Here is a 26,773-nt window from a genome sequence, read left to right on the forward strand (position 1 = left end):
TGCGTGGGCACTTACTGTGCTCATCACTGTGAAAAGCACTGGGGTGAGGATGCAAAGAGGAACGAGTTAGACACACGCCTTGTCCGTAGGGAGCTTGTAAATAAGGAGAGAGAGGTCACGTAGCAAACAACTTCACCAACAAACTCAGAGCTGCAATCGAAGGAGGCGCTGCTGCCTCTGGCTCATGGGCACCTGAGAACGGAGCGGGGCGCAGGGAGAGGTTACGGAAGGATGCCCTGCGGGAGGCAGTGCCTCAGACAAGCTCCTGGGGTTGGGGGGGCAGGAAGCAGATGCAGCGGAGACAGGAACAGACGATGATGATGGGAGACACAGAAGCAGAAACCAGGGAGAGTACTGCCCAAGACGAGACTTGAGAGGGAGGGAGGGACAGAGCACACGGGTCACTCAGCACACAGGGAGGCGCCTCGGATTTCATGTCCAGGCAGCAGGAAGACCCTGAAGGCCTTTGTGCAGCAGCAGCATCACGTGACTGGACTTGAGTTTCAAGTCCAACTCTTTCTACTGTTTGAAAAATGAACCAGAGAGCAAGAGGAGATGTAGATAAACAAGGCAGCTGACTATTGCAGCTGTCTGGGCCAAAGATGCGGGCGGCTCAGCACTGGGTGGGAGGGAGGCGTAAGAAGAAGGGAAATGAACAGACTGGGAGACACCTGGAGATAACAAGGCCAGGACTCATGCTGGGCAAGAGACAGGGACCAGGAGGTGAGGAAGACGGCTCTTGGCTAGGCTTTGCTGCTAACTAGCTGTTCACACCGAATGAGAACACCTGAAAAGGATCAAACTCGGGTTGGGGCAGAAATACTGAGTTTGGTTTTAGACATAATGAATTTGAGATGCCTTTTGCAGGTAGAAGGGCGTGAATCTCCAGAAGAAAGGCTGGGAGCTCTCTCAATCTGTCCATCTACCAACCTACCCACCTTCATACCTACTTACTCATATACATATATACACATAAACACATGCGTATTTTTGATAATCTGGTGCTCTGTGCTAAAATATAGAATATTTTATGATGTTTTCCTGATGTTGGCATGTATACTTTTGAAAGAACCCCTGGTTTTTGTCAAGTACATTCTGTTGAATGATGGAAATTAAGAAATGTAGAAAGTTGGAGGATTAAGAATTGCTTTTTAATCCTAATAACCAAAAAAATTTACATATGATACAGACCTCAAAATATATAGACAGATGGCTATACACACATACATATGTATATCTCTAGCCACGGATCTGTGCATACACACGTATACATACAAACACATGCATCGCTACAGATACTAGGTAGATATGTGGACACACACATGCACATGTGTGTGTGTGTGAGAGAGAGTGTGCTACATCTCTTTCTATACATTTGAGTCATCTCTAACAAAGGAAGCCACAGCTGTGGGAAAGTCACCTGAGGAGAGGACAGAAAGCTGGGAACCAAGAGAGCCCAATGCCGAGGACCTAAAGGAACTCAGCTTTTAACGGCTGAGTAGAAGAGGATGAACCCCTACAGTAAACAGAGAAGGGCCATCAGAGGGGGAGAAGGAAAACCTCAGAAGCCAGGGAAGTCGCGGTCGAGGTCTCCCGAGTGCACAGCTCATTCAAGAAGTTTGGGTATTGTTCTGTATACTTGACACATGAATCAACTACACTTCAATAAACAAAACAGAAAAAGAAGCTGTCTGTGTATGAAGAGAAAGAGTTCGTGGTAGCTGGAGCAGGGAGGTAACAGATCCCATGGGATATTTTTGTTTAAAGGAGACTTGTGAGTATATTTAAAAAGCAAAGAGCTGAAGGGAAAGAGGCAACGAAGGAACGGATGAGAGTGACTGGCTGTGCAAGGCCTTCGTAAGAGACCCAGCGCCTGCGTTCCGCCTGCAGTAAACCCTCAAGGGCTCGGCACCCTCATCAAGTCCTCAACACTTCCTTCTAGATCTCAATTTTTCTATGATTGACTCCTTCATCTGAGGTTAACGCGATTAATCACAGCAGATGGACTTTCTGTGATGCACTTAATTTGCATGTTCAGAGTATAGCTAAACCTCCCTGAAATATACGATGGCATTTTGAGATCCTGTTAAACGCTTGAGGACAGACAAATCCCAGGTAGTCTTAAAAGGGGATAGAGAAGAAACAACATTATAAAAGGTAGACAAAGATGCTTGTTAACAGCAGAAACAGCTTTACCGACGTCTCTTGTGAACGAAACCACTGAACAAGGCTTCATGGGAGACTTTCTATCTTAATATTTCAGGCACACTGAAAAAATTAATCACGTGCACATTTCTAGTGATTTCTAAGGAGTGTCGTGATAATAATCATTAATATCACTATTAATTACAGTCCTCAAATTTCATGTGAGATTTTTCTAATTCTGCTACAGCCCAAATAAATCAACTGTTTGAAATCAAATGGTGTCAAATAAATATTTCTGAGGCGATGGTGTTTGAATTATTTCATTCTGAGTTACTATCAATAAAAACACAGAAAAGAACTGTATTCCCAAAAGGGCATGGTCAAATGTAATATGAGCTTCCTGGCCAAAAAGCGAGGAACCATTTGAAACTCTGCTTCAGGGCTCCAATTTCTGCATTTAATCCTAGTTTTGAAAGCCCCTCCTCAGCAACTTCCTCCCCAACATACACACAATGTAACACCTTGCTCAACCACACTCTGAAGGACAGGTATTCATTTTCGATACAACAGGCAGAAAAGCAGGGTGTGATGAGGGGGTGGGAGGGAGGCCCAAGGGGTAAGGGACACATGTATACTTACGGCTGACTCACAGTGTTGTACAGCAGAAACCAGCACAATACAGTAAAGCAATTACCCTTCAATTAAAAACAAATTTCAAAAAAGTTTAAAGATTGAAAAAAAGAAAAGCAAAGCTCTTGTCTGGAAAAATTTTCTGGAATGCTATCACATGAAAAGTTGAGTGAGGCAGAACAGGTGAAGCTCTTATTCCCTAGTTCAAGCTAAAAGAAACTCTCCTTGTATATGATAATTTCAAGTCATATAAAAGATCTTTAAAATACTTCACACTAAAATAAGTTAAGATGACAGCACCAACTGGGGATCTGACAGAGTCTAATCTCCACTGACGTGCCGATACTTAGGAACATCTGACGTAACATGTCCTAGGTTTGGACTCTTGTAACACTGGCTTTTAAGACACCTGAAATACAGCAATTTCCCTCCATCTCAAAAATGGTATTGGGCAGCAAGACAAGGAAGACTTAAGATTTGTCATGGTGCCGGTGGAGGGTATGCAATTTTTACATGAACACTAACAAATTCTTACAGGTCACATGGCTTGGGGCTGACAGCGGGCTCAGGTGAGGGACCTGCACGGGGCATCAAGCATAGCAGCTATAAAGCTTGTCATCAGACGGCCCATTAGCATCTGTGAAGGATGTAAATGCCTGTGACACCTTACCAAAAAGCCACCTGGGCCCTGTACTCTCCTTTTCAATGTTTATATTCAAATGTGGATTTGCAACTTCCTGCTGTAGATAAACCACTTTTTTACTTAATTTTTTTTCACTTCGTCTCAGTTGCGTCAGACTCTTTGTGACCTCATGGACTGTCCAGGGAATTCTCCACACCAGAATACTGGAGTGGGTAGCCTTTCCCTTCTCCAGAGGATCTTCCCAACCCAGGGATCAAACCCACGTCTCCCACATTGCAGGCGGATTCTTTACCAGCCGAGCCACAAAGGAAGCCCAAGAATACTGGAGTGGGTGGCCTATCCCTTCTCTAGGGGATCTTTCTGACCCAGGAATCGAACCAGGGTTTCCTGCATTGCAGGCAGATACTTTACCAACTGAGCTATCAGGGAAGCCCCTTGTTCACTTTTGGTGAAGTGAAAATTGCAAATTAGATTCTGGGACTCTGGAGAATAAAAGAAAACTGATTTTCAGTCTTCATTATTGAAATTTCTAGCCAAATAATCGACAAGGATCATTTGCTCCAACTGTGTACACAGGTTCAGTGTGAAGCTTTATAAAATTTCAAGATGTGCCAGCGCCATCCCTGCCAAAGCAATCTTCAGTTGCATGTGCGTGGGTGTGGGGTGAGTGGGAGATGAAACTTTTCCTCTTAAAACCTCGGGGGAGATACAGTAGACAAGAAAATATTCGATTCTGCAGCACTGAATGGAAGACAGTACACTAAGTGGTCAAACTCTCAGCACAGTGGCCCTTCACTATCCATGGGGGTTTGAGTCCAGAACACCGCCTCCCCCCACCCCAGGGAGACCAGTGTCCGGGACGCTCAAGTCCCTTATGCAGAAGGGCACAGTACCTGCATATACCTACAGCCAGCCTCCTGTACACTTTAAATTACTCCAGCTTACTCAGAGTATCTAACAGAATGTCAATGCTATGTAAATAGTTGTAAATACAATGTAAATGATATGTAAATAACTCCCAGAGCACGGAAAATTTCAAGTTTTGCTTTCTGGAACTTTTCCCCTGAATAGTTTTAATCTGCAGTTGTTGGTTGGATTCACTGGGATGCAAAACCACATACAGAGGGCTGTGTCATTTTCTTTCCATTCATACCTAGTAGCTCATACTCTCTGTTACCAGCAATACAGCTTACTCTGTCAGTAACAATCTCAACTATTCAGCTCTTGCTTCCAACACCCACCAAGCTGTCCACATTCCAGCCTTCCTTCCAAAATGCCCCCTTCTCCCCTCTCCCTAAACACGGACAGTCTCCTAACCGCATCAACTCCTTTTCTTTACGTCTCACCCTCAAGCCTCCTCTGGACTAAAACTGGGCTGTCCTTCACCTCCATGAATACGTTCTTGTTCCCCTGACTGGTGAGCACCTTCTGCAGAAAACCCATGCCACCAGCCTGGGATGGTGTGCTACTCCCTGCCAAACCGGGAGTGCTCCAAACCTGCCAAGACTCAGCAGGCACGGCTGCTTGTTCTCCCACTCCTCTGCTCCCCACCTCACCCACTCTCCAGCCTTTAGATAATTCTTCACTAGACACTTTGGCCCAAGTCTAAGTCACTTTTCACCAAGGACCATTATGACAAACTCATTCATTTCGGAACTCAGCTTTGGGTAAATCTCTTTCTCATCAGTCTGAAGCTGCTCTAGAGGGCAAGTTTTGGTTCTGCCCAACGTGGAGCAGCACCCTCCGCCTCAGTTGTGAGCGATCACGAACAATAAATGTAATGATTCAGACAAGAGAAGAGAAGGGTTTAAAGGAACTGACCAATGGTTGTCTCCTGGGCCAAAGCCTGGGGCAGGAATGTGTGGTTATCCTCCGTCTTCATACCAGAGTGTGCATCGGAGTCACCTGAAGGACTCGTGGGGTCAGAAGAATCTAGATTGCTGGGCCCGTCCCCAGATGTCCTGACTGGGTGGGTCAGGGATGGGGCTAGGAAACTGCATTTTGAAAGGCTCCCAGGTAATGCCGACTGTGCTGATCCGGGGACACACTAAGAGCCGCTGGCTTTGGGCATAGTCTTTAAGAATAGTTAGGTCTCTGACGCTCAACAGTCTCTACTGAAGGAATCATACACGTGCAAGTGACAGGTGTCAGCTTTGCGGATCTCCAATTAGAGGAAGACATCTAATGACAGCTTAAGGGCAAGTGCAAGGGAGTTGAAGGGGAGATGAGACAGTGTGATCTGCTGGCTTTCTGTGAAGTGTGGAAGGTCTCTTCTGTTCTCCAGACAGCTTGGCTAAACCGCTCGAAAATTCATCTCCCTTTCTAGCTGCACTAAAATTCATTTGTAATTTGTCACTGAACAATTCACAGCAGCCCTTCAGCAGATGAGAATGCTATCAAGTCTCCTGAGCGCCACTCCACCTGCTCCCTCCAAGAGCTGGAATATACGCAAGTACATTCTGGCGCTGAAGCATGGCACATTCAAATGCACCAAAGGGTGAAGTCCCTGGACGGACTTGCTGCAGCACTGCTCACGGGAGAGGTGAGCGTGCAATGGCTCTGACAAACCAGCAAGACCAGCGGAGTCCACTGATGTTGAACGGAAAATTCGTTACGTTTAGCGACTGTCACCTTTAATATATACATACTGGACTAAAAAGAAAAAAATAATTAAAATAAGAAAGAATAGTTCCTAGAAATTATAGGACAAACGTTGAAATACATTTTTAATGATACCTCATTTGTTTTTTGTACATTTCATATTAAACATATGAAAAAATGGAAGGAAAAAAAAAAAGCAACTAAGGTCTGAGACTATCAAAAACAACTCAAGGCCCAGGGATTAGACATCTGAGTCAACGCATTCTCTGGCAAAGGCCTCCTCTTTGTATGCAATCACGGGAGTGAGGGAAACCACACTTCACAGAACACATCCATTGAAGAGCAAGGTTTGATGCGACGCTGCAAATCATACCACTGTCCCTAGAAGGACCCAAGAAAGAGGCGAAAAGCTTCAGGTGCAGTGTTGTAGACATAGACAATATACATGTCATCACAGTTACTTTTCAGAGTATTAGCAAATACTTTTCTTTCTAATGACTTTACCAGATTAAAACATTCCTATAATTAAGGCTCATGCGAAGAGCTGACTCATTGGAAAAGACTCTGATGTTGGGAGGGATTGGGGGCAGGAGGAGAAGGGGATGACAGAGGATGAAATGGCTGGATGGCATCATGGACTTGATGGACATGAGTGTGAGTGAACTCCAGGAGTTGGTGATGGACAGGGAGGCCTGGCATGCTGTGATTCATGGGGTCACAAAGAGTCGGACACGACTGAGCAACTGAACTGAACTGAACTGATCAGATAATTAAGGCAGAGGAACTACTATTTATGCAATCTGAAAGAAGTTAAGGCAGTTGACTGATACAGGTAAAAAAATTTCCCTTGCCATGGTGACAATCTGCTAAACACAGATATATCTTCTATTAGTTGACATTCACCAGTGTCTTAAGTGATTTTTATAAGGAAATGGGAATTACTACATGATGTGCTCTTTTATGGCACAGCCTAACCAGCACATTTCCAAATGACTACTAATATACTGATGAAAGAGACATTTAAATACCAAGTATCAGCAATATTTACTGGGGCTTCCCACGTGGCTCAGTAATACAGAATCTGCCTGCAATGTAGGAGACGTGTGATCTATCCCTAAGTTGAGAAGATTCCCTGGAGAAGAAAATGGCAACCTCCTACAGTATTCTTGCCTGGGAAATCTCATGGACAGAGGAGCCTGGCAGGCTACAGTCCACAGAGTCACAGAGAGTTGGACACAACTGAGTGACTGAGCACGCAAGCACCAGCAATATACTGGTGGTGGTGGTTTAGACACTAAGTCGTGTCCAACTCTTGCGACCCCATGGACAGAAAAGCCTGGCAGGCTACAGTCCATGGGATTCTCCAGGCAAGAATACTGGAGTGGGTTGCCATTTCCTTCTCCAGGGGACCCTCCCAACCCAGAAATCGAACCCGGGTCTCCTGCAATGTAGGCAGATTCTTTACCAACTGAGTCACAAGGGAAGCCCAACAATATACTAGAGACTGGTAAAAAGATAGGAAGCTGCTAGTGAACCAGAAACCCAGTCAAACGCAGAGTTAACACAGTTACTTTAACATCTGCAGTCTCTGTTCTTGATACCTTTACTTAAAAATAGTCTCATGAAAAAAAATTTTTTTAATTTTTTAAAAAATGGCTTCATGAGTAAAAGCCAAGATCATTTTTGGAGTATGAATACCCTGCTGTTTTTAATCTGTGTCCTTGTTATTATTAGGTTTTAATAAAGTGCATATACCTTTTGAGGAGTTTGGTTTTTTCTTTTCCTTGAAAAATAAAATCTTATAGCTGAACATCCTCCTGAATTCCTGCCTGATTAAGCCCCTCCCCACTTCTCTCCAAAGATTAACACTATTCTAAAATAGGCATGTGTCCGTAAGATCCAGCAATCCCACTCCTGGGTATACACCCAGACAAAGCCACAGTTCTAAAAGATACATGCACCCAACGTTCATAGCAGCACCAGTTACAATAACCAGCACGTGGAAGCAATCTAAATATCCATCGACAGGTGAACAGATAAACAGAGATGCGGTACCTACATAAAATGGAATATCACTCAGCCATTAAAAAGAATGAAATAATGCTATTTGCAGTAACATGGATGGACCTAGAGAAAAACAAATGCCATATGATATCACTTGGAGGTAGAATCCAAAACACTATACAAATGAACATATGTATGAAACGGAAACAGACTCGCGGCATAAAGAACAGACTTGTGGCTGCCAAGGGAGGGGGAGTAAAGAAGGGATGGCGTGGGAGTCTGGGATTGAATAACAAGGCCCAACTGTAGAGCACAGAGAACGATATTTAATATCCTGAGACAAACCACAGTGGAAGAGAATATGTAAAAGAATGCATCTGTATAACTGAGTCACTTTGCTGTATAGCAGAAATTAGAGACAACAGTGTAAGTCAACTATACTTCAACAAAATTTTTGAAGAGGTAGGCATGTGTCTCATCCATATCTTTTTATTTTTGCTACATGTTTTGTAACCACAAACAATATATCATATTTTCTCTGTTTAAAAAACATGTCCCAGTTCTTACTTTAGTAATCTCCAAAAAAAAAAAATTTCAAGAAAATTTAAATGGAGATTTCTAACCCTTAATTTTCCGAAGAAAAATACATGTTTTTCCCTTGAAGGGATCTTACAGTCTTAAAGTGTGCAGGGTTTTTTTTTTTAAGTTACCATTTTACCTCTCTTCTGTAATGCCCTGAAACATAAAGTTGGCTCACATTTCTCTGCCCTAAGACCTACTGTGGCATTTATATTCAGTGCACTGTGTTTTAATGCTTTAGCATTTTTCTGTCAATTTCATTGACATCCACACTGAGAAAGCTGCTGAGCAACACAATAGAATTCCAGAGGAACTCAGCCCATCAGGTCTGAAAACCATGCCAGCAGGGTAATAAAACAATTAAGAGTGCCCTGAAGGGGAAGATAATCCTGACAATTCAAGTTAACCCTGAATGCCAATTAGGACTCCTACTTTCCTTGGACAAGTCATAGCCTCAATATGAAGTTCAAAAAGTTAGTTCTAGCCTTTCCTAAACTCGAATATGCATATTTTTCAGATGGACTTTGTAAGTTTTAAGATTTAAAAACCACTTGATGAAAACGCTGCACAGGAGACACATTTATTATTTACCTTCCATGCTCCATTCCACAAGAGAACCAGAGACATAATCATCACTACATAAACAGACGGCAGTGGGATGATGAAGGAATAACGCTATTAGATGGCATCCCGGACTCAATGGACGAGAATGTGAGCACACTTGGAAACTTGGCGTGCTCTGGTCCATGGGGTCACAAAGAGTTGGGCATGACTTAATGACTGAACAACAATGGAATTATAAGCCATTTCCATGACCTAAATGAATAAGCTAGTAATTTTTACAGGATGATGGGACGATAACTCCAATACTAAATACTAAATTTTAGGCTGTTCACATATGAAACAAGATATGCTCTAAAAGATATGCTCCCTTTTCAGTATGCTGTTTAGAATTCTGGACTCATTTTCTCACAAAAACATCACTGCACCTAACAGTCAGCTTCCAGGAAAATCCACAAGAGACTAACCCATAGCACAGCAGGTGGGCACTAGAATCCCCTCAGCAGCCTTCTCAGCACCCAGTGGCCAGGACTGCGGGTGCTGTAAGTTCTAGAGGCTCCAGGGAAACACGCCTGGGGCAGGGAATGCACAGGAGAAGACCGCCTGATGGCCGGACGACAGAGCCAGGCAGATCCAGCAGCTGACACTGACACCCGTGGGCCGTTTGTACTCAGGCACTGCGCACGCTAAAGAACGTCCCCAAACCAACCCCAACTGAAACTCCTCTAACTCCCTGAGAGTGATTCCACAGGCACGCCAGGCTGCATCTGGAAGAACAACGCACTCAGAACTCCTGGCGCCAGACAACAGAATTCTGTGGGCCTCTTTTCCACCCAGTTTTAAGTCGACATCTTCCTTTGTGCCCAAAATGATCAAAACAGATGATTATAGAATGAATATAAGAAAGGGCTTTTTCCTTTCTGTTTTTGAGCAGTTAATGTATACAGCTATGTTCAGAATTTTGTATACATGAATAAACACAGTTCAACAAGTACATAAATTAAAAATCTTCAAAGTTTTACTGGAGAAAATAGATGAAAATTCAAATATGAGAAGAGGCATAGTGAGTAAACCCAAGTGTCAAGATGGAAATACATTTTTTTTTTAATGTGAGCAAACTGAATGAAATTAGAATCTTAACTTGTCAAAGGACGTTTTAGTACAACAAAACAATTCTAAAATTTTGAAAAAATTCAGAGGCATGAATAACAGAAAAACTACCCAGATAAAAACAGACATTATAGCATATTATAAGTATTCTAGGACTGATGATGAAGCTGAAACTCCAATACTTTGGCCACCTGATGCAAAGAGCTGACTCATCTGAAAAGACCCTGATGCTGGGAAAGATTGAGGGCAGGAGGAGACAGGGCGGCTGAGGATGAGATGGTTAGATAGCACCCCCAACTCAATGAACATGCATTTGAGCAAACTCTGAGAGATAGTGGAAGACAGGGAAGCCTGGCGTGCTGCAGTCCATGGGGTCACAAAGAGTTGGACACAGCTTAGCAACCGGGTAACAACAGCGACATAACACATTAAGCATTAAAACTGTGTGATAAAGGCACAAAAGTAGAAACACAGAGTCCTGGAACAAAGTAGAGAGCCAAGAAATAGACATGACTTTTTATTTTTGGTAAACTAAGTTTCTTCAAAGGGAGGTGGTGGGAAGGTTTATGCTAATGGTATACCAAGGTGGGGAAAAATTAAATTAGATCTACACTTTATACACCAGTGAACCTCAGAAGCATGAGATATTTCAAAATGATTCCAGAAGTGTACTCATGCATCAACAAGGATATTGAAAACCAGCACAAGTTGCTTATAAAATTCTGTAACAGTAAACACAGTCATCATCACAAGGGCACCTCCCTCTGACCTGACTGAGGGAGACGCAGCCAGCACAGAGGTCTCCGCTGGACATGGAGACACAGCCCTCGCCTCTCATCATGACCCCTGCACCACCCTGCTGCCTGAAGCAACAGCAGCAGAACCCTTACTGGAGGTCCTGAGGCCCTGACAGAGGACAGCCAGGTGGTCTGGCTGTGGTCCAGATCCAGTTACAGAATTCTTTTGCGGGGTCATCTGTCAGCTGTGTGCCCTCTAGTTAGCCCTGCTGTTCACACGAGGGCCTGTGTGTTCCCAGGCAGGGGCTGCCACTGAAGAGCCTTACATGGCGACATCTTGTCTGCCAGCCAGTTATGGTGACTTTCTGGGCCCAGGGCAGAGACAGCTTCTCACCACGATTAACAGCGCTGCCTGGCAAGCACTGCTGCCCTTATTGTCAGGGCCGCTGTCCTGGCTGCAAAAGAGCAGGGAACGCTGCTTTGGTGATGATCACCAGGCTCTCACTGCGTCCTCTGTTTGGGCTGGTCACCTACTCCTGCTGACCCTGGGCCTTCCTGGCCAGTTCCAGGGCACCAGCTATCTCCCAAGCTCAATTAACCTTGAAACTGAAAAATACTGAGAGTGGAAAGTGATGGAGACATCAACGGCTGGATGAACGGGTGGATGATTTGGAGATGGTCCGTGGGCGGGTGCTCCATCAGCTGGGTTTAGAATGTCTCCAATGGACTCTATGTACCTCCTAAGAAAGCATGATCACCTCTGTCCATGCTCCATGCCCTTTGTTTCTCAGATAACTCCTTGCAACTGATTTCTTGTATAACTTCACTAACACCGATAAAACTACATGCTTTCCAGACCCCATCTGTACAATTCCTATATCACAGACACATTATAGTATGTAAGCATGAAAAACCATAAAAACTATGTATAATATACCAAAAAGAGCTTAAGATATAATTGTAAGGCCGGACCCCACAGGCCATGATGGGCTGCCTCTCTCCCGAGGGCAGGAAAGTCCCTAACGGAAGGATCCTCCCAGATCCCGAGGACCAATGACAGCACACTTTGCCAGCTAAAACAATCCCCACCCCAGCCGCGTAAAGGACCTATCAGCCCACAACACCTCGACCTAACAACCTATCCAAACCCCCATCTACTAACCGTACCTTTTGTGGCGATCTTGCCAGACCATCCCTCACAATAAAGGTATATAAACCACCCCCCAACACGGTCTGGCGCGGACTTCCTCGACCTGCCTCGTTCAGGTCCGGGAACCCCGCCCATTAGCGCTTCACCATTCAAGCCTGTTAGACACTCTTTTTGGCGTCCTGGTCGTCTTTTACCTAACAATAACGTCGACATCTTTCTTCCTCTCCTTCTTGCAAAGTTCAGTACGAAAGCCATTAGACAGGGCCGGACAAAGCAAGCATCAGACCGGGAAAGGAAGGCCGTTTTGGCGTGAGGTGAGGAAGGTGTGTCTGCCCTAGAAGGGCGAGTGTACTGGTGGCCCAGCGTGGGGCGTCACAGCCTGAGCAAGAAGAGGAGGGTCCTAGAATGAGGAGAGGGCGGAAGTGAGGGGGTGCTGGTTACAGAACGGGAGTCCAATTCATCACCGTCAAAAAAGGGGCTACAAATCAGAAACAGGAGAAAGCTAGAAAGAATTCTATGGTGCTGGGTTGGAATTAGAGGTATTGGCATGAACTCCTGGTTAGAAATACAGGTACTGAAATACAGATATTTCATTGTATCAATATAAACAGATACAGAAGTAGAGTTGTATATGCTATACACACACACACAGTTTTCCCAACTCTGATGTGAGCAGCAACACTTCAATGAGCAATGAGCACATCGAGTGCCCAGATCTTGGTTTTTAAATCCCACTCTCCACTAAAAGGAAGCAGAACTGGCTGATTCCAGAAAAGTAAAAGATGAGCCTGGACTACCTCATTTGTCAGAAAGGAAGGAAGTAATCACAGACAATAGGGACAAACCAAAAGAACAACAACAACAAAAAAAACCCAACTTGAAAGAATTCCCAAATCCAGGACAATTTGAGCATCAAAATTAGCAATAATAGAAAATGACCAAACTTACCAATAAAACAGCAACACAAGTAACCTTGCTGATTTAAATAGATGAACAAATAAATAAATAGCAACAAAAGAAAGCTCTTTCTTACAGTAAAAAGCCAACTGATAAGTGTAGAAAGAAAATCAGCACTTGGCAGCCATCAGAATAAAAATTAAATCCGACCATGTCCCCTCCTCAAAAAACCCCAACTGATCTCAAAACCAGAGGGTGAAAGTACAAAGGACAAAGAACAGAATATTTATGATTCTGAAGTACCTTCCCGATATCCTCACTAACTAGAAAGGGGGGAAAGAGTAACTTCACAGTGAAGAAGCCTAGCATCCTGCTCCTTAATTAAATGATCAACATGAATACCCTCAGTGACGCGACAGGTAAAAATCAGGTAACAAGATGTGAGAAAAGTGCAGCACCGTTTCTCTGATGTTCCTGTCAAAAAATGATAGTAGTCAACTCACAAGGAACCATCAGATAAATTCTACATTTATGCAGGACAGTCAACAGCGTATCTGACATGTCCAGACTGAAGGAGACTAGAGAGACGTGGCAACTGAGTAATGGACACTGTTGGGACAAACAGCCAAGCTCAAAGGGTGTCTGAAATCAGATGGTGGGAACACACCTGTTACTTCCTCGGTTTGGACGGCTCCATTGTAATTATGTACAAGAACACCACTGCTTGAAGGAAACACACTGAAGTACTCAGGGACACTGAGCAATTAACTCTCAAATGACCTGAAAAAGTCCTTGCAAACTTTCTGTAATATAGAAATTAATTCAAAATAAAAAAATATTTTATACACGATCCTGTATGTTATAGTTATAATTGGTCATAAAAATAACATAAATTAGGTAATAAAATTATTAAAAGAAGCCATTGTGTTAAGGACTTGCACCTGAAGAGCACTTTCCTTAACTTAATAAATTCCTTTAAAGTCATAGTTCCATAGCAGCAGTAACTTTTAAGCCACAACACCGAAGTTTAACGCAACAAGGCAACGGGCATTTTATAAAGAAATGCTCCAGCAAAACAGAGAAGAGTCTAATGAAGCCTCCATCCCTTTTACACCTGAACAGTAATTAGTCCTAGGATGCACACGCTCCCCATTACCTAGCCAACTTGTTTTTAAGAAATGACGTGTACAAAGAACTGAGAACCAAAAGCCAATACCTTGGTTGAGGTGTGTGGCCTCCAGGATCTGAACGCCGTTCACAGAGCACTGGGACCCGCGCAGGGGGATCAGAGTCACCGTCCCCCCAACGTTCTCAAAGACGCAGTGCTCGCTCTCCAAGTCGAGGCCGTGAAGAACTGAGGTGGGAACAAAGGGAGAAAGGGTGTCCTTCGGTGACTGGCACAATGATTCCCAACCTTCATTTATTTTCTCAGTTTGAACTGTGAGGGGAACACTTATGTTTAGTGAGAAAACTGAACTTCAGGAGTTCACAGCATCAACTGACAGAACCAGCTCTTGCATGTCACTCAGTGGGTCTGGATATCACCTGAAACAAAGGATTTCATCTTCAGGAAAAAAAAACAGCTGAGTAATGTGACTTAGCTGATTACCGCTGACACGATTTGCTTGAGTCTGAATGAACTTCCTCCTCCAGTTACCTGAAGGTCCCGGTAAAATGGAAGGGACAGATGGCCCCATGGTTCAAGGACTTACTTACTGTGACCTCCACTCTTACTGACACTGCATTCCAGGAGCACAGACCGAAGGTGAAAGATGAACATGGGAGGGCATGAATCTTGGGACGCCCAAGAAGTCTCCAGAAGTCCTGAGGTGAACTTGACCTCCACAGACCTCTCATTGCGTGTGGCTGCCAAGGGCTACCTACTCCCACCCGACCACCCTCCTTGTGACTCGTGGTCAGGCACAGACACAAACCCAGTCACAAAAACCTACATAATTTCAGGCGTAGTTCCTGGCCAGCTGCTCAGAAGCACAAACCAAACAGCTTCCACTTTGCGCCACAGACCTGCACTGTGAACAGAACTTTCCTGTTCACAGAAAACACGTGTGCTGGGCACTCAGCATCACGTACAACAAACCCTAAGGTCAACACATAACTTAACGATGAGAAGAGGCCTGATGCTTAGTTTCACCCAGAGACTTCCAGGAATTGGTTTCCAGCTCTCCCAAGTTCACGATAAACAGTAAATACACGTGGACTTGATTAATAGTTTACACTGGGCAAGAAAGCAAGTTCATTGCCAGCATTTCTAAAAGCCAGCTGAAAAGATACAATTCTTCCCCTGCCAATCCCCACCTTGACCCCTCCATCACACAGACACACACACAGTCCACGATCACCACATGCACGCTCTAATTTACGCTATAAAGCCTGTCAAGACCTCACTGGGCTCAGGGGTTAAAGCCCTGGTTAGCCGGGTGCCTCACAGAGACTGTGGGAAAAGCCAGGAAACGCTGCTCTGTGTGTGTGAATGCTGGGCATGTGTGTAGCCTACTTTCCGTCCTCGCCTGTGTGCGAAGGATTTCCCGTTAAAGGAACTTATATCGTTTATCTGTACCCGTTTGTATATCTCCACTGCAACAAGAGCCGAGTGGTTTAAAGAACAGCTCACTTGAAAGACTAGGCTGAGGACAGAAGGCCTGTGGGGCATGGGCAGAGGATTCGCAGCTCCATTCTGTTCCATTCTATTCACTAAGCGTTCGGTGTTGGTCATTTGAGCTGAGTTCAAAATTATGGAAACACACATTCTGATCAATGCTGCATTTGAAATGTTTTCTTTTTTATAATTACTTCAAAGTCAGTCATTCAAAAGCAAATTCATTAAATGATTTCTTAAAAACCACTGGGGAGAGGAAGCTGATCAAGATTCTCACCGATATCTTGTTCTGTCGAAGCATCTTCTCTGCCGACATATGTCTGACCTTCCTAGGGAGAAAAGCCAAGCAAAATTTATCAGGAAGAACATGAAGAATGGTCTCTTCTCCATCTTTCATGGAAGCCCCAGAAACCTGCTGCCAGGTGGGCGAGCTCTGGTCGAGGCAGAGTCCCCCGAGGCTCTGTAACTATAGTGCATGGTGTCCGGAAAAGGACACAGGACTCCTGAGGCTCAGGGCTCAGCAAGGCTGGCCTCCTGTTTCGGCACCAGTAACCTACCCGTGACTGCAATCCCACGGCTTTTCCCAATCCTTTCCAACAAGTCTCTCCTCCAGCAGCCAGGGGTTTCTTTGTGTCTAAACATACGGTTTAGGGGAGCCCGCAAAACACAGTATGATACTCTTCCCATTGTAAGTCATGGATCAGAGAAAAGATACTGAAGTCAAGGTTACAGAGCCCATCACTGATGCGGATAAGGAAATTCTTATCTCATGAAAGGGCTACTCTGTTTGGGAGCAGGCCCAATCATGTAGGTGGGACCTGGTGGTTCAAGAATCTGCCTGCAACACAGGGGGCCCTGGTTCGACCCCTGGGTCAGGAAGATCCACTGGAGAAGGAAATGGCAACCCACTCCAGTATTCTTGCCTGAAAAATCCCATGGACAGAGGAGCCTGGCGGGCTACAGTCCAAGGGGTCGCAACGAGTCGGACATGACTGAGCAACTTTCAGACACAACTTCGTAATTAACCTGAGCGACCAGAAAACTGTACATACAAGCAATCGCAGTTTAGGTGCTGGGAGCTCTTCTTCCTAAGTCTGTCTTTGTGTTCCTTACCTCCCTCTTACTGGTTCTACAAATTAGAAGGCAAAGGGAACAGATCTTCATTTACCTTTAGGATTACATAGAACAGGAATTTCTAATGCCAGAGAATCCCAATGAATTGCTAAAAATCCCCAAAGAGCTCGAGGATTTGTTGCACATTCTTCACCATCACAGCGTGTTCATGGACACGGAGTTATTACACTAAACCTTGCCAGTGTCCGAGGGAAAGCTGAAACCAAACTGAGAATGTTCCAGGTAAGCAGTTTCTACCTTCAAGTGGTACAGGATCATGCCAGTGCTCAGAAGGTCGTCATAGATGCCGATCAGATGGGGCAGCTCGGAGTCCAAAACAACCCCAATCCCTTCCTTCCTTAGGGCCAGAGTCTGTTCCTGGAATCAGGAGGGAAAGAAAAGGAAGAGGTTACTTTGGGAAAAGAGAACTTCCTGTTGGGTGCTTGTTAGACTTAACACGGGTTTCTCCACTGGGTCAGTGGTAAAGAATCCACCTGCAGTATAAGAGCAGAAGGAGACAGGGGTTCGACCCCTGGGTGGGGACGATCCCCTAGAGAAAGCGACGGCAACCCATTCCAGTATTCTTTTTTTTTTCCACTCCGGTATTCTTGCCTAGGAAATCCCATGGACAGAGGAGCCTGGCAGGCTACAGTCCACAGGGTCGCAAAAAGTCAGGCTGACTGAGCTCAAGCATGAGCACGGAAGTGTTAAAAATGAGCGATGTTTTTATTGCTCACGAAAAAACCTGCAAGAAAAAAGGATCATAAACTTCGTGCTGAAATCCTGGCATATGGTGGGCAAAGCGAGCTTGGAACATATAAAAAGCTCAATATAAAATGAATTACATTTATTGCCAGATAAAGATTCATATACATATGTTATAAATGCACACACACTCACACGAAGCTAAGCTCAAATCTTGCCTTCCCAAGGAAGGGGTCTGGGACCAGTCGACTACAAGGTAATCTTTCCCCCTCTTCAGAACCTTTACTTCACTTAATTCCTAGAAGTCTCCTGATTCGTTGGTTCTTGTTGCCGGTGACTAGGGTCCCACTCTGCGTGTCAACCCCTTCCTGTGCACTATCTCCCATGGACTGGAGGCAGCTAACCCTTGGTGCCCTGCAGCACCTTCTACCCACCGACCACCCCCACCTGCAGGGCTCCCACCACGCACCGCCACCACCTCCCTCGGCCCTGCATCACCCTGCAGCTACCACCAACTTCTCTGTGCCCCTTCAGAGGAAACCACCTCCAAAGACTTCCCTACTTGTGGTCCTCCACTTCCTCCCTCTGGCACTCTCCCGTTCCATGGAGTCTTTGATCCCAGGGACTCGACAATCTCCTGAATTTACTAGCAATCTACACAGTCATCCCTGTATATCCTAGAGGGGGTTGGTTCCAGGACCTCCTCGGATACCAAGATCCAAGGATGCTCATGTCTCTTATGAGCATCATAAGAGATGATTTGCATATATTCTACACACATCCTCCCTTATACTTTAACTCATCTTTAGATTACTTATAATACCTAATACAATGTAAATGCTACGCAAGTCATTGCAAACATAGTGAAAATGCTATGCAAATATTTGCTGGAGCAAGGCAAGTTCAAGTCTTTATCTTGGGGAACTATCTGAAGTTTTTTTCCCCAAAACATTTTCCATCAGTGGTGGGTTGAATCCATGTATGTAGAATCTACAGACACAGAGAGCTCAACAGCATGCTAATAATGATCAAATCTCAAATTAAGGGGAAGGCAGGCAGACCTCTCCCTTAAAACTCCACCCTCGTGTACAAATCCCCCTGCCTCGATATACCTGTGGCAACGCCAAGCAGGCAGCTCAAACTTAACACCTTGAAAGCTCAATCCTTGATTCCCACTGCCTCCCACACCTGCACAACGGCCCTTCTCACTAAATGCCAATCTTCCTTACAGTTGCTTGGACCAAAAACTAGGCTGTCCTACTGTTTAGAACAGCCAAGACATGGAAGCAACGGACTGTCCACTGACAGAGGAATGGGTTATGGAGATGTGATACACATATCACGGACTATTAACCAGTCATTTAAGAAGAATGAAATCATGCCATTTGCAGCAACATGGATGGATCTGCTGCTGCTGCTGCTGCTGCTAAGTCACTTCACTCTTGTCTGACCCTGTGCAACCCCACAGACAGCAGCCAACCAGGCTCCCCCGTTCTTGGGATTCTCCAGGCAATGGAGTGGGTTGCCATTTCCTTCTCCAATGGATGTTTCTAGAAAATATTATATTAAGTAAAGTGAGCCAGACAGAGAAGGAGCAATATCATATGACATCCCTTATATGCAGAAGCTAAAAAGAGAAGATACAAATGAACTCATTTATAAAATAAAGATTCACAGACTTAGAGAACAAGCTTATGGTTGCCAGGGAGAAGGACAGGGAGAAGGGATAGTAAGGGAGTAACTAACACTACAGGTACACTACACACTGCTGTATGTAACATGGATAACCAGTAAGGACCCACTGCATAGCACACGGGACACTGCTCAGTGTTATGTGGCAGCCTGGATGGGAGGGGAGTCCACGTGTGTGTGTATGGCTGAGTCCCTTTGCTGTTCACAGGAAACTAACACAACATTGTTAATTAGCTATACCCCAATACAAAACAAAAAGTAAAAAAAAAAAAAAAAAAGCTGTCCTTTGCACATGTCTTTCTCTAAACCCTTCAACACACATTACTGACTCTAGCTTCAAAATATGTGCCCAATCTAACAACAAACCACAACACCGCACTGCTCCCTGGCCCCAAGCACCAGAGCCTCCAGCAAGACAGCCGCAGTAATCCCGGCTGCTCCAGCCCATGCCCAAGCCAGGGCCCACGGTCTCCTCTGCAGCCACAGGGATGTCAGGGCAGGCCCCTCCTCTGCAAGGGTCAATTACGTGCCTCCTTTGCTCCGTGAGAGCCAAAATCTTTGCAAGGTTCTAGAGAGCTCCGCGTGCCCTCACCGCTCCCTGACCTCCTGCCACGCGCCCCCAGCACCCTCCTCTCCGTGGACACCGGCTTTGTGATGCTCTCCAAACCTGCTCCCACCTCAGGGGTTCCTAAGGGGGTTCCTTCTGCTTTTGTGGCCACTGCTTCCTCTGTCCTTGTGTACTCTTCCCTTCCCCGACTAGGTTTCCCAACCCTGGCAGCCTGACGTTTTGAACCAGATGGCTCTCCGCGTGCAGGGCCACCCTGTCCACTGCGGGATCCTTAGGAGTGGCCCTGGCCTCTGCCCTCCAGACGCCAGTGAGACGCATCCCTCCCCCAAGACTGTGAGATGTCCCCAGACACTGAGAAATGTCCCCTGGGGAATGAAATATGCCACAGGAGAGAAGACTGCCTTCAATGCACACGAAACGTGGCCCCCACTTCCTCAGGGCTCTGCTCCAAAGCCTCCTTCCCCACCATCCCATCTAAGACCGCAGTCACCAATCTCTCCTACCCTGAGTTGTTTCTCTCTTAGCAGTTATCACTCTCTGCACGTTATAGAAGAGTTTATCCCTTGTCTCCCGACTAGAATGTAACCCAACGCCTAATTTCATGTCTGACACAGAGATGCTGCTCAATGAGGATCTGTCAAATGAGTGAGTGAGTGGGCAGACACAGAGTTCAGAGAAATGCAGGCAGGAGGGTCTCGGGGATGAGACTGGGAGGCCCTTTACCAGCAGGCCCATCTGCCCTGAGACAGCAGACTGGAAACCCAGGCTTATGGGCACAGGTGGAAAGCGAGCAAACTCCAGAAGAGTGAAGGTGGAAATGCGGCTGGGCTGATGAGACTGCGCCCCATCCCAGAGCACGACATCGGGCTCAGTGACCACAGGCCGACGGGAGCCGTGGAGGAGGCAGTCTCGTGCTGCTGATGGGGGCTCTGGGGCAGGGTGCTCTGAGTGTACACCTTCCTCACCCCCTCGTGCAGCCAGACATGCTAAGCACACTCTAGTTCTGGACTCCAAAGCCCAGCACAGCCCGAAACAGAGCTGGCACTCCACACATCCCTGGATCGAATAAATGCATCCTGTGTGGTTTAAATATTACATCAGAGCCTCCACCACATGCGTGCGGAGCTGGAGTCAGGCCAGAGGGTGACGGAGCGGAGTGGGAAAAAAAAGATGGTTAAAAAAAAAAAAACACACACATAAAAATCACCACTTGAGAGAAAGCAATTTAATTTAACAACCATTAAATAGATACGCAGAGGAAATGACCAATGCATAACTTAGATTCAAGAAAGGGAAATGAAGCGTATCATTGTTCTTCAATTACTCCTCTTATCAGCCAGGCTCCCTCTCCAGGCCCAGAGCATCAGGCTGAGAGGCTGGGGGCTTCGTCTTCCCAATTTGCCACACCAAGGCCCTTGCAAATCCTGGCTGAAATGAACCCTCAACATACCGACCCCAACTCCTGCTTCTCCGGCAGAAGTCATGCTTTCCTCTTGCCCATAAAGTGGAAAGTCTGTTATTTTTTTCTAAAGATATATATTACAGCGGAGAATTTAATCATACAGCCTCATTTCATAAAGCAAAGTCCTCCCTGGAAGGCCTGGTAGCTGTGAACTGTGACGACGCTGCACACAGCGCAGGTGGCTCCTGGACATGGCCTGTGCCCGGCCACCAGGTCCATGTGAAAAGGAGAGAGGCTGTCCTCAAAGGTCCAGACAGAGTATTACCCTTCTCCATCAAAGTACACAATAACCCCAAAAGGAGAGCGGTGGGGGGTATATTTTAAACTCTTACAGCTTCCACTCACTAGAGAGACTCCTTGGAATACATCCCGGCTTAGTTTAACATTCTTTTTTGTTTTTTTTAACCCACTGAAAAGCACTTTTTTTTTCCTTCCTTAAAGTCTCGTACATAGACTTTAAAAATCATTTGAATTTTATAACTTCAGAGCCGTTAGGTCAAAAGCATTACTTGTCTCATCCCTAGCACACGCGCACACACACACATATGCACTCTCTCTCTCTCTCTCTCACACACACACACACACACACACACACATTTTCTTCCACACATGGAAGGGGTAATACCTGAATTAACAGAAAGTCTCTGAGGATCAGGGGTGGGGGCAGACGAATTTATGATTAATGCTGCCCTAAGGCTCTATGACATTCAAGCTGCAGTCACTATATGATATTATAAAAGTGTCACCTCATAAAACTAAAAACGAGGGTTTAAATCATTGCTTGAGTGAAAAAGTAATTTCGACAAAAATATCTATCACATATAAAATATTTATTGAGTGGTATCTACTGTTATACATAATTGATGAAACACCTCTTTGATAAGATGGAATATTTAACAGAGCAGAGCGGGCAATCCCTTTCCCAACGCCAGGCACACGGGGTCCCAAAGAGAGAATGTGGTCAAAGACGTGCGGCTGCATGTATTCAGTACTGAAGCAAAGCTTCTGGCAACCAGTGTTTGAATAAAAAGGAAACTATAGCCTGACAAAAAATGTAAGCAGATAGAGTCCACTTAAACATGACGTTCATCACAATTCCAAAAATACGTTCAAAATTATTTTCTTCAGCTCTGACTCTAACACCTATGTTCAGGGACTCCCCTGGCGGCCCAGTGGTTAAGCAGCCACACTTCCAAGGCAGGGAGCCCGGGTTTGATCCCTGGTCAGGGAACAAAGATCCCACACGCCTTGTGGCCAGAAAACCAAAACAGAAAACAGGAGCACTATCATAACAAATTCATAATAGAGACTTTTAAAACGGCCCACATCCAAAATAAAATAAAAAAAAAAAACTTTAAATAAACAACAAAAAAAAACCTGCCCCCAGCAGTGCCTCCTCTGGCGTGACCAGGGGTTCAGGTGAGGAGCAGGCAGGGCTGCTGGGGTTACAGGGAGAAGCCACAGGACCTGGCTCACTGGCATGTCCCATGTGACTCCACAGGCCTTCATTAGACTTAGCAGGAATTCTCCCTGTTTTCATCATAACCACATCCTTAATATCTAGCCCTGTGTCTGCCAAAACACAACAGTCTTCCCAAAAAAGTAGGTGAAAATCAAGACAAAAACTTGTCAACAAGAAAGCCTGTTTCTCCCTCTTGACAAGCCTTCCTGAGAGCTAGGTCTTGCCTGGGAAATACTGGGAAAACTCCAGCAATGTGTCTCTTCCACCTGAACTCACAGTTCCAGAGGGACAGAAACTGTTTCCACACACCGAGTACGTGGGGTGAGCACGGCTCACCAGGCACCCAGCAGTCACTCAGTACACTGCTGGTTATTTAGCACTGTAAAGAGTTGGTGGTTTTACTTGGTTTTTGTTGCTGTTGTTGCTAGCCAAGAACTAAAAGTCAGGCCTTTTTCTGGTGGAAATTCAGTTTATGAAGAATCATGTGTTTCGCTAACTAGGAGAATTGTGCGGAACTGCCACACAGCAGACTGTGGCCTTAACTTCTGCAAACCTGACTACAGCAGCAGAAGAGAAGGGGGCGCCATGATGGGGGCTTAGAGAACCTGGCCGGCTTGCATGTGAGGAGGAGGGAGGGAGTCAGGCAGACGCGAAGATTCCTCTTAAAAATGAAATTATCCTCTAGCATAGATGCTTTTAATAAAAAAAAAAAAACCTGTATGTGATTTCATTTGAATTTAACAGAAGGAAAAGCAACTGAAGTATTTGCTGAATTTTAACCAGCTGTGCCTGAAACCATGTACGTTTGTGTGACTGGTGTTTGTGTCCACTCCTGGCCACGGATCACACCAAGCAGGTCAGGGTGGTCAGGCGGAGTTGTAGTCAGGTTTGCACAAGTTAAGTGCACTCTCTGCTGTGAGGCCACTCCACAAAAACCAGGAAGCCACTGAAAACTCCAAAAACAGGGACCGGCTGACACATAGAACACAAACCTGGCAAGGACGTGCAGGATAACCAGGAATAGAGGGAAAAGGGAGGTGAAATTAGGAAGGAATAGCCTCACAGACTCTATGTGACAATTTGACTAACCTTAAGACTCTTCTTAACTGTTTTATATACTTCTCTTAATGAGAAATAAGGGAACTGGAGAGTTTGCAAGAGTTGCAAAAATCTGATAAATATCCAAAAAAGATTTTTATTGCTAGGGAAGAAAAGTCCTGACACTTCCCAGTAACACTTTCCAGACAGCTCATCAAGTAGATATTGCTGACTTATTTTAAAAAATAGCTCACCAATTTGACTAGCAAATGTTATCAAGTAATTTGCATGTTTCTTTTACAATATACAAATGGTAAATAGTCACAGTCAACACAAACCAATTAGTTCTGAAACCCTGAAAGTATACACACTGGCATTCACCCAGAAGCTTCAATTTCTTGTATATCCTTGTGCGCAAAGAAAGAATCCTATCCATGTAACTGAGGAAGGAAATAGCTGCCAAGATAGCCAGAGTCGACGAAGCTTGTACCTGTCAACTGCCTGCAACACCATCGCACCTTCCTCCGCCCTTTGTTCATGTAACCTGACCCAGCAGGGATGAAAAGGAGTCAGGATCTCCACCTTGCTCCAGGAAATAACTTTTTATTCTCATTGTGTTCCCAGTGAGCACAATGAGGTGAAGAAACACCACCTCTGCTGCCTAGAGGCACATCCACGTCCCTGCAAGGCTGCCTGGTAACGTGTAACCTCCGTGTGAGAGCTCTCCTGATGCTCTTGGAATCCTAAGATTTCAATGACAAACACAGGGATGGGAAGGAACAGCCTGTGAGAATCCAGGCCCGACCGGAAATCCACCTGCACTGAAAGCGTCTGGCAGGTCCCGCAGACCCGGAGAGGCCAGGCAGGACCGGAAACCAGCCCTGTCCGAATGCGGATGAAGGGAAGAGGCGGTTCTGGTGAGAAGACAGACTCGGCACTCCACAGGCCGAAGGAGGAAAGGCAGGATCGGGTGGGGCGACCTCGACGTCACCCTGACCCTCTCTGTGCCTCCAAGCCCCCTGCGAACCCTCAGCAGGTCCACAGCTCTACCCGCGCGGCGGCCGGAGGCGGCCGGGGCCTTCGGTCTCCACGGCCGCTGCCACCACCACCTCCGGCGTGGTCTCCGACAGCCCCAGGGGTCCTCCTGCTTCGTCTCGTGCCAGCCTGCACTCCGTCCTCCACACGACGGCCACGGTCTTCTTCCCAGAATGTTGAGAGGTCGCACACAGAGCGCTTCGACGGTTTCTCGTGCGTTTAGCACAAAATGGCGCCCGCCGCCTCGCTGTGCCCGCCTCCCCCTCCACGTGACCCCCGGCCTCCCCACCCCACTGCAGGGGCTCTGCGCGCCGTTCCCTCTGCAGAGCAGCTCTCCCCCTACATCTCAGCCCGCCCCTTCCTGTCAGCCCGCTCGTACTCAGCCCGCCTGCTGCCTGCTCTCTGAAGATCGGAGGCCCGGCTAGTCAGGCGGACGAGGCCCTTGCTCACAGACAGCTCACCTCCCACGAGAAGAACCGCACCCCTCTGCCCCCACCCCCCGGCCACATGCTATCATTCCACCCAGCTAGCTGTTTCCAGAGCACTCCAGTCTGTAAGAGTCGACACAACTGAGCAACTTCACTTTCACTTTCATGCACTGGAGAAGGCAAAGGCAACCCACTCCAGTGTTCTTGCCTGGAGAATCCCAGGGACGGAGGAGCCTGGTGGGCTGCCGTCTATGGGGTCGCACAGAGTAGGACACGACTGAAGCGACTTAGCAGCAGCAGCAGCCAGTCTGTCAAAATTATGTGAGCTTATTGCCTGGTCCCCCAGAAAGCAAATACAATACGCCAAGTTCAGCAAACAAGAGAGCAGGTGGGGGTAGGCGAGGGGCAAACTACCGCTCTGATCCCAAGGCTGACTGCCTCGCGTCAGTCCTATGGGCACGCTCCCTGCCTGGCAAAAGCAGCTCCTGAACCTCAAAGGAATGCTTCAAATGGCCAGAGACGTCAGAAGCGTATAAAGGAAGTTGCTTACATGGGAAGCTTGGATTCTAAAAGATAGTCATCATAAATAATTTAACGAGTATTCACATCTGTACCAACCATCAGAAAGTTGATGTCAGACTGGCACCTATTACTAATACATTATAAAAACTGAAGTAGGAACGCAAAAGCCTCGCTCCCCCCCACCCCCAAACAATCCATGTTACAGTACCCGCGGTCAACAGAGACACACCGGACAGATAGATGGTGAGCAGCCCCGGACTAACCAAGGGCAGAAGCAGGAAGGGAAGAACCTGACAACCTCCTCACCTCCTCCCCAGTACCAGCAAACAGACCTCTCCGGGCATTCCGGCCGCTACACAGTGAACAGAACTAAGCTCTGGGGACAGTTCAATTTCCATCACACCTCCCACTGAAGAAACAACATTCTTGATGTAAACACTGAACAGCTAACTGCTGGCAGGCAGTTCAGAGAGATGCTATGGAGATCTCTCCGATGAAACGGTCCTTCACTAGCTGAGCAAATCACCCAGATGTCAGGATTTAAATTATGCAAAATGCATAATCCCAATTAACAAAATTACGTGTGAAAATATGCAAGAGAAAATTTCCTTGCATTAATATTTAACTAGACTTTTAAAGTAGAGCAGGATCTTGTGATCAGAAGAACTTTAATGTATCTGACCTAAACAGAAGCCCAAGATACTCAGGAGGGTTCACTACAAGGGCGTTGTTTTTTTGTTTTGTTTTGTTATGATTTTTATACAGCACGAACTTTAACTCAAGATGAGAAAGCAGAGTAAAAGGATCACTTTAAGTGACGCATTGTAACCCAGAAAGCTCCAATCTTACATCAGCCTTAAACTGCAGTCTTATAAAGCTGGCTTCTTCATGGTTCTTACCCACAGAAATATGTCCCACTTGTCCCCACCTCCAGCCTTTGTTCCTGGGACAGCTCTCTAAATCCTTCCTCTCCTGAGTCCTAGCCATCCTTCCCCTCCCCAAGGAAACACCTAGAGTCTCCTCACCTCCACAGTGGATCCTTCCTCTCAATGACCACAGTTATTGCACCTGATC

General features: G+C 46.0%; 1 protein-coding gene across 7 annotated transcripts in view; it reads right to left on the reverse strand.

The window, feature by feature from the left end:
• KIF16B (kinesin family member 16B) overlaps window positions 1-26,773 on the reverse strand; it is a 302,672-nt gene that overhangs the window by 142,401 nt on the left and 133,498 nt on the right. For all 7 annotated transcript variants that reach the window (XR_011248056.1, XM_069547100.1, XM_069547098.1 and 4 more), the window contains exons 13-15: window positions 17,046-17,165; window positions 15,952-16,003; window positions 14,274-14,411 (exon numbers count right to left, since the gene is read on the reverse strand). Coding sequence is in view for 6 of the 7 variants with exons in the window: in XM_069547100.1 (XP_069403201.1) it covers window positions 14,274-14,411; window positions 15,952-16,003; window positions 17,046-17,165 (310 nt within the window). In the remaining variant the exon portion in view is untranslated. The remainder of the gene's footprint in view (window positions 1-14,273; window positions 14,412-15,951; window positions 16,004-17,045; window positions 17,166-26,773) is intronic.

Source organism: Ovis canadensis, chromosome 13, assembly GCF_042477335.2.
Source record: "Ovis canadensis isolate MfBH-ARS-UI-01 breed Bighorn chromosome 13, ARS-UI_OviCan_v2, whole genome shotgun sequence".
Lineage (NCBI taxonomy): Eukaryota > Metazoa > Chordata > Mammalia > Artiodactyla > Bovidae > Ovis > Ovis canadensis.